Genomic DNA, 8,943 nt, shown 5'->3' on the forward strand with positions numbered 1-8,943 from the left:
GGGCACTGATTAAATAAACGTTTTCCACTCCTTTCCCCTGGGGAATTTCGAGGAAGGTCTTGTCGGCGGTGGCGGTAGTGTTGGAGGGATGGCGGGGGTCTTAGTGATAGTAGTCAAAGCGCGGCAGGGAATAGGCCCTAGGTCTTAACGAGTGACTGGATGGGGGCAGGGAGGCTCCAGGGCAGCTGCAAGCAGGGGCCTCCACCCGAGACCCGAGAAGGGGAGAGAAGACCACGCCGGGATCTGGAACCTGTGGCTCTTAGAGAGATGGCCAGAGAGCCGGTCCTCCCCTCTTTATTTTCCTCCCACCAAGAACAGGGTGGGCAGAGGGACAATTGGAAAGGAGAGGGGAGAGGGATGGGGGCCGATTGAGGGGACTGCAGCTGGGAGGGCGGCGACCGAAGGGAGGGGAACTGGTGGCGTCCCCATCTCGCGGGGTCCGAGGCGTGACGCGCCCGCACCCCGCTGATTGGAGCCCTCCTGGCTCCTGACTGTATAAAGCGTCCTCAGAACTGCGCCCCCTCCGCAAAGGTGACCGAGAGAGTTCAGCCCCGCCGCCCAGTAAGCCATGACTGGCCGGGACGCGCTTTCCGACGGGTGTGCCAGGAGCAGGGCGCTGGTGCCCGGAGGCCCGCCCACTGGCTCGCGCCCCCGGGGCTTCGCCATCACTGACTTGCTGGGCCTGGAGGCCGAGCTGCCTGCACCTGCAGGCCCTGGGCCGGGATCCTGCTGCGAAGGCCCCGCGGCTGCCCCCTGCGCCGGTCCAGGGCTCGGGGACTCTGGCTTGGCGCGCGGGGCCCTCCCGCTGGGATTCGGCCTCCTCTGCAGCTTCGGCGCGCAGCCCCCTGCGGCTGCCCGGGCGCCCTGCCTGCTTCTAGCCGACGTGCCGTTCCTGCCGCCCGAGGGGCCTGAGCCCCCCGCCCCGCACGTCCTCGGCCGCTCACCGCCCACGAGCATCCGTCAGAAGCGCAGCGAGAGCGTCTCGACGTCTGGTAATGAGGCCAGTCTGTGCCGCTCCTGCCCCTTGCCTCGGCGTGGTGCGCAGGGTGACACTCAGCACCCCGCCGAGCCCCACCTCAGCTCCCCAGATCCAGGGAAGTCGGGACCCCAGAGGTGGCCCCACCAGGGAGCACCCTCTGCCCTTGGCTTTGCCCACATCCCTGCCTCTCCTCTGGGCCTGGTCGCCGCCGCCCTGCAGACACCCCCACAACCCGGTGCGAATCTGCCCTGGGGTCCTGGGGGTGGGGGGAGTGTTCCGCGCCAGGATCAGGGAACAGCGGAGGTTGGGAGGCCTGGGCCCGCCTGGTTTGTCAGCACACCGAACCCAGTACCAGCCAGCGCTTGAGCATTCCCTGAATTGATGGACTCATTGACTGGCCTTTGAAGAGCACGAGGTGGAGGCCTGGAACTGTCCTCCTAGAGCTGAAATGGGCGTGGGGGTCCCGCGCTTCTCTGCCCCTCTGGCACAGGAGAAAGAAGCTCCCCGGTCTATGGCAGCAGTGCACCTCAGAGAAGTCAGGGAGGATAGTGGAGAAGAGAAGGGAGCAGTGGAAATCTATAAAGACAGGGCCATGAAATAGAGAGATTTGGGGGGGGGGAGGAGAGAACTGAGAATTACCAGTGAAAAGGTGGGCGCACATAAACTTTGTATAGACCCCAGAGCTGACCATCCCTCAGCCAAGGCAGGGTTACATGGCTCTCTACTGATGTCTAGAGGAAGCAGATTGGATCAGAGGCAGGCCAGCTTTCACGTTGTGAGAATTCCCGCTGTCCCTTCAGCGGGTTAAAAACCGATGGTTGTCTCTGTGAGAATGGGGGTTCCATCCCTGGCCTCACTCAATGGGTTAAGGATCCAGCGCGCTGCCACAAGCTTCAGTGTAGGTCTCAGGTGCCGCTGGGATCAGATGTTGCGGCAGCTATGATACAAGCCCTAGCCTGGGAACTTTCATGTGCCCCAGATGAGAAGGTAAAAATAAAAATAAAGGTAAAAAATGAATGGACTTTATTTCATGAGTCTCTAGGTAAGATAAAATGAAGCCCTCTAGTAGTTGTTTCACTAGAAATGCAGAGACCACCTTCATAGGGTGGGTTCTTTCCCTGTGAAGACTGACAAAGCTGAAGGCAAAATGCCACCACATCCTAGTCTATGAGGGCATTTCTGCAAGATCAAGACCAACACTGTCCAGTAGAAACATCATGTGACTTCAAGAGTAATGAAAATTTCTCAAACCTACCTGAAAAAGGAGAAATAAATAGGTGAAACAAACCTAGATACTGTATTTTATTTAATTCAATACACAGAAAATATTATTATACATGTAATCAATATAAAAATTGTTAATAGTTTATTTGGGGGTATTAGATCTTCAAAATACACCAAATATTTCACATTTACAGCAGGTCTCAATTCAGATGGGCCACATTTCATATCTCAAAAAACTTATGTGTCTTATGAGACATTTCATATCTCAAAAAACTTATGTGTCCAGACTGGACAGCACAAATACTATATTGTAATCCAAGTTTCTGGTGAACTAATTGATGTAGAAGTAAAACATTATTTTACTGTTTTTTTGCCATTATTAATTCACTTTTTAGTGTTTTGAAGCAAATATTTTTTTTTAACAATGAATCTGCCAATAGTTTGGTCTTCTAATCTTCCTTTCAACCTAGATATATTTTTTAATTTTTTAATTTTTTTTTTATTTTTAGGATCCATCTGTGGGTCAGGCTAGGGGTTGAATCACAGCTGCAGCTGCTAGCCTACGCCCCAGCCTGAGCAATGCAGGATCCGAGCTGCATCTGCACAGCTCACTGCAATGCCAGATCCTTAACCCTCTGAGCAAGGCCAGGGATTGAACCCACATCCTCATGGATACTAGTCAGGTTCATTACTGGTGAGCCATGATGGAAACTCCCTCAACTTAGAAAAATCTTTTGATATAATTTATTTCAAAAGATAAAGCATTCTTAAGATTCTTTGAGTGCATCTATGAATCACCTGGGCACCCTAGCCAAGCATGAGCTTCCTGGACCTCACTTCCTGAGATTTGGAATTGGAACAGTAGGTTAGGGAACTAGCCCTGATGAGGGTCCTGATATCACAAACCTTGGCCCTCCCTTTGAGAAATGGTGTGTTGGTTAAGATGAGGAAGCTGAGATGGAGGCACAAAGAAGTGGATGGATTTGGAAGCTAAAGGGGGCAGGAAATGCATTTGGTGTTCATGTAGCTTTGGCTTCATACAGTCTGGGGTTTGAATCCCAGCTTCACTGTTGACCACCTATGTAATCTTGGGTAAGTTAATCTCTCTCTGCCTTGATTTCCTACTTTGTAAAAAGAGAATAATAATGACAGCTACCTTGGAGTTCTTTTAATTTATGAAGAAAAATGGTGATGCATGGGCAATGCACCCAAGCTACAGCACCTGGAATACAGTGAGTGTGAAAAATGCAGGCTTGTGTTATTAAATATTCACATCTGGACAGGTTCATAGCTTCAACCCTCAAATTAAGATCCATAAAACAAAGTGAAAAATATGTGCACCTTGGAGTTTCCATTGTGGCTCAGTGCTTTACGAACCCTACTAGCATCCATGAGGATGCAGGTTTGATCCCTGGCCTTGTTCAGTGTGTTAAGGATCCGGTGTGGCCATGAGCTGTGGTGTAGGTCACAGACAAGGCTCAGATCCTACATTGCTGTGGCTCTGGTGTAGGCCAGAGGCTACAACTCCGATTGGACCCCTAGCCTGGGAAACTCCATATGCTGCAAGCACGGCCCTAAAAAGACAAAAAAAAAAAAAGTATGCATGCCTTTAAAGTCCCCTCTTTCCTCTTGTGCTGACAGAAGATGACAGCCTGCCTGAAGATAGGAGTGACCTGAAGTTGCCCCCCACCCCTGGCAAGAGGAAGAAGCGAAGGCACAGGTACCTGCCCTGCCCCTGTCCTTGGGACTCAGCCTCTGAGACCATCTGGTCCTGCGAGTTAGGGTAGGCCCAGGGCCTCCTAGTCTGCAGTGGGAAGGGCACAGTAGCCACTTGGGAACGTAATTCTGCGATTCCCAGGGGGCCGCAGGTCCGTCTTTGTAGCATTTTACAGACACAATTTTGTGGGCCTTTACTGTTTTCTTAGAGTGAGTTGATGGAGTGGGTTAAGGATCTGATGTTGTCACTATTGTGGCACAGTTTTGATCCCCAGCCCCCGAAACAGCCACTGTGGGTATGGCCAAAGGAAAAGAAAAAGACCTAAAAAACTGTTTTGTTTGAACCAAATTGCAGATTTTCCAGAGGCTAACCATTCAGAGGTGGGGGGTCCAGTTATCATGAGCTGGACTTCCAGGCTGTGGACAATGTGGCAAGGGCGGGGGGTGGGGGGAAGCACAGTGTCCTTGGAGGCGGGCAGGTGCCCACTCAAGCATCTGGGCCTCCCTGCAGGACGGTTTTCACTGCCCACCAGCTGGAGGAGCTGGAGAAGGCCTTCAGCGAGGCCCACTACCCTGACGTGTATGCCCGGGAAATGCTGGCTGTGAAGACTGAGCTCCCGGAAGACCGGATACAGGTGCCAGGCTCCTCCTCCCAAAGACACCAGCGAGCACGCTGTTCTCATGCAGGGGGGTGCCCCAGGGTTTTCCCTCACACACAAACCAAGGGCCACTTAGATCCCAGAGCCTTCCTTTGGGTGAGTTTGAAGAGGATGACCTCTTCCTTTTATTAAATCATTCCTAAAAATTACACAGTGCAGAGCTCCCATTGTGGCTCAGCAGGTTAAGAACCTGACAGAGTGTCTGTGAAGATTTGGGTTCCATCCCTGGCCTTGCTCAGAAGGTTAAGGAGCTGCAAGCTGCCGTGTGGGTCACAGATGTGGCTCGGATCTGGTGTTGCTGTGGCTGTGGTGTAGGCCGGCAGCTGAAGCTCTGATTTGACCCCTAGTCTGGGAACTTCCATATGAGACAGATGGGGCCCTGAAATGAAAAAAATTAGATAGTATAAGCTGAATCCAGAGACTACGTAACGATCTCAATGAAAAAGTGACTATCCCTCCACTGAAACCCTTGAAGAAACCAATGTAAGTAGCCTGCCTTGGGTTTTCTGCACAGCTCCTCGTGCACATCTGGCCTGGAACATGTACACGCTCACTTGTACACACATACGGGGTTGGTCTCTCTCTTTACAGAGAGCTGTCATACATGCTCCTTGGTCTCTGTGCTGACAGCCCATCCTCTCCTGGTTAGAAGATGTTATTCACTCACTTTTTATTTTATTTGATTTCCTTTTATTTAATTTAATGATTTTTACTTATTCTGTTATAGTTGGTTTACAGTGTTTTTTTAAAAAAATTTAATGATATTTATTACTTTTTATTTTATTGAATTAATTTATCGTTTTCGCTGTGTCCTGAGGCATGCGGTTCCCAGGCCAGGGAATGAACCTGAGCTGCTGCAGTGACAATGACAGATCCTCAACCTGCTGTGTCACAAGAGAGCTCCCACTCACTTTTTGAACAGCTTCACAGTTTTGGACACTGTTCTTCTATTAAGATAGAACAGTTCACCAACCTGAGAGTAGAAGGGGCCGTTGCCTGGGTGAACTGTTCCCATCAGTGTAAAACTCAACTTGTTTATGGCTGGGATACTCTGATTTGGTTTCATCATCCCTGCCTCCATGGAAACATCGGTGGAAACCGGTCCCAATCACCCATCATGGCCAGTCTCTCGGGTCCCAGGTGCTCCCTGAGAGGGCAGGGGGCCGTGCCCCTCCTCCCGTCTCCTCCTCTAAGCCCTCTGCTTCCCTCCTGCCTCAATCCAGGTCTGGTTTCAGAATCGGAGGGCCAAGTGGCGCAAGCGGGAGAAGCGTTGGGGTGGCAGCAGCGTGATGGCCGAGTATGGGCTCTACGGGGCGATGGTGCGACACTGCATCCCACCACCTGACTCTGTCCTCAGCTCCGCGGAGGGCGGCCTGCTGGGCTCCTGTGTGCCCTGGCTCCTAGGTGAGGAAGGGGGCCCTATGGCCAGCCTGCCGGAGAGGTTAGGGGTCCCCACACCAGTCATCCATCACCAGGCAAACCAATGCAAGTGCACCCAGATTCAGCCTCAGAATATTTCATCCATTTTTAATAAATTACAAGCTTGGCCTTATCTTTCATTGGAATTGCGCAGCAGTGTGAGGAAAGGTGCCAACTGGCCCTGGTTTTAGGAGTGGAACGATACACTTGCATTACGTGAAATACGTTTCCCACATGTAGAGGTCTCTTAGAAGGTTTGGAAACCACACAGTTCAGAGCTCAAGAGGTCCAGCTCCTGGTCCTCATTCTGCCGTTAACAACCTGCCATGTAGCTCTTCTGTCCCTTAGCTTGGTGCTGGAACAGTCTACACTGGAGAGGCCCAGGCTTTGGGCTGGGTGTTCTGAGAGCTGGCACCCTTGTTCTTCTGTTGGCTATTACCAGAGACCTTAAAGGAATGAGTCAGGGACAGCACCCTAAGGAGGGTGTGAGACTGGGGTGGGGGTGCATTTTAGGCTGGGGAGGCAGAAGGGTTTTGTTCAGCAAACATTTTTTGAACCCCTACACACCTGACGCTATGCTGGGATGGGAGACATGGCGACTGGAGAGCCTGACAGAGCATGTTGTTGGGCAGGTAACCCAGTCCACCCTCCTGAATTTACCTGAGCAGGTGGGTGGTGCTTACTGTGTTTGTGTGTCTGTGGCCTAGTGCTGCCACACAGCCGACTTTTTGAGAGAAGCTGGAAATCTGGTTTTTGACGTAAATCTCCTAATTTTAAAATGTTGCCAACAAGTGTTTTTTTGTTTGTTTGTTTTTTGTTTTTTTTTTTGTTTTTGTCTTTTGTCTTTTTTGTTGTTGTTTTTGTTGTTGCTGTTTCTTGGGCCGCTCCCGCGGCATATGGAGGTTCCCAGGCTAGGGGTCGAATCAGAGCTGTAGCCACCGGCCTACGCCAGAGCCACAGCAACTCGGGATCTGAGCCGCATCTGCAACCTACACCACAGCTCACGGCAACGCCGGATCGTTAACCCACTGAGCAAGGGCAGGGACCGAACCCGCAACCTCATGGTTCCTAGTCGGATTCGCCAACCACTGCGCCACGACGGGAACTCCTTTATTTTATTTTAAAACTTGTTGGCGGAGTTCCCGTTGTGGCGCGGTGGTTGGCGAATCCGACTAGGAACCATGAGGTTGCGGGTTCGGTCCCTGCCCCTGCTCAGTGGGTTAACGATCCGGCGTTGCCGCGAGCTGTGGTGTAGGTTGCAGACGCGGCTCGGATCCCGAGTTGCTGTGGCTCTGGCGTAGGCCGGTGGCTACAGCTCTGATTCGACCCCTAGCCTGGGAACCTCCATATGCCGCGGGAACGGCCCAAAGAAATAGCAAAAAGACAAAAAAAAAAAATAAATAAATAAAATAAAATAATAAATAAATAAATAAATAAAAATAAGTAAATAAAAAAAACCATGACATCGTTCAAACAAGGCACCTTGGTTGGCCGTGCCCAGCTGGCAGACACCAGGCTACAAACCTGATATTGAGAGTTACCGAAAGGACCCTCCTGCAGTCCCCAGAGATGGACATCAGCAAGGGACATCCTAAGGGGACTAATTCTAATGAGAATAATGACATGGAAGAAATTTACTTAGTTGCTGTATTTGGAGATATCTGTTTTTACTTATTTTCATTTTCATTTTTTTTTTTTTGCAAGGGATGCATAAAAAATCCACAGGGATGATAAAGAAAGCAGAAAGTGAAGAAAAGCTGGCAGGACTCTGGGGCTCTGACCACCTCAAGGAAGATTTTAGCCCGCTTCAGGCAGGACCCCAGAGGGGCTCAGATGAAGGCAGCCCTGAAAGTGGCCAAGATGTGGCCATGGATCTCTCCAACTCCACTCGGCAGGAGGCCAAGAGAGCACCGCAGGAGGCCGGGACCCAAGGCTGTTCAGACTCTGAGGAGCTAAAGGGGCTCCAGCCCAGGAAGGGGGAGGCCTTATGAGGCCTCAGCTCCTCCCCATCAGGGCTGGAAATGTGCACATTCCTTACCGCTGTTTTCGAAAGATGAAAGTTGTGGAAGACAAGTACTTACAGTTGGAGTTTTTAAGTGTCAGGACGCAATGCAATGCCATTTGCTTTAAGAAGACAAATGGTGACCTATGGTAAAATTCCATTTCATTCTATAATGGAAATCACTCCTTAAAGGCAGGTGAACCAGTTAATTTGGTGTAAAACTTCTCTTCTCTTCTGTAGAACCTGAGGAGGGAGGTTTTCAAGTCCAAAACCCATTTTCACTGCCAGACAGCCTGAGATCTGGTTCACAATACTGCAGATTAACAGGTTAAATCCTTACAAGGAATCTGACTGATTAACAGGTTAAGTCGGATGTTCTTACCTGGAATCAGAAAATACAAAATTATTTAACGGGCAGAGAATCAAATAGTTTCACAAATAGTGAAGACCTCGTGCGGACCTCAAATGAATGAAATTTAGCATCTTTACCTTGAACTTGCTTTGGATGTTGCCATTCTCTTAGGCAATAATTCTGTGTCCTCGGAACTCTTCCGCAAAGAAAGCCCACCGTCCCTTCCCTTCCCAAACAGCTTGGGGCCAAATTGGAACAACCGTTGAATATTTGTAAACAGTATGTTAAGGTCAGACCAGGCTTCTTGGTTTTTTTTAAAATTTATGTTTGAGAGCACTTTAGTGACTTGATTTCCTGAATGTTTCCTTGCCTGTATTTCCTTTGCCACTTATTTATTATTTAAAAATAAACGAAGCATTGTGTGGTGTGCTCGGGCCTCCTGCACCTCCTCTGTCTTCATGGGCACCTCCGGCCACCCCTGGCAGGGTCCCCTGTGACCTCGAAACATGGTCTCTCCAGCTCTTCCTATGTGGCTCCATGTCTAGTTCTCCTTTCTGAGTTGAATCCAGGCAGAACTTACACCTGATTGATG

At 50.3% G+C, this 8,943-nt stretch overlaps 1 protein-coding gene across 1 annotated transcript; it reads left to right on the top strand.

Moving 5' to 3' along the window:
* The first annotated feature begins 568 nt into the window (after positions 1-568).
* VSX1 (visual system homeobox 1) lies at positions 569-8,732 on the top strand. The gene is made up of 5 exons (XM_047770352.1): positions 569-992; positions 3,845-3,923; positions 4,431-4,554; positions 5,802-5,982; positions 7,702-8,732. The coding sequence occupies exons 1-5, from the start codon at positions 569-571 to the stop codon at positions 7,986-7,988; spliced, it is 1,095 nt and encodes a 364-aa protein (XP_047626308.1). The 3' UTR covers positions 7,989-8,732.
* Positions 8,733-8,943: the final 211 nt, after the last annotated feature.

Source organism: Phacochoerus africanus, chromosome 3 (genome assembly GCF_016906955.1).
Source record: "Phacochoerus africanus isolate WHEZ1 chromosome 3, ROS_Pafr_v1, whole genome shotgun sequence".
NCBI classification, from domain to species: Eukaryota; Metazoa; Chordata; class Mammalia; order Artiodactyla; family Suidae; genus Phacochoerus; species Phacochoerus africanus.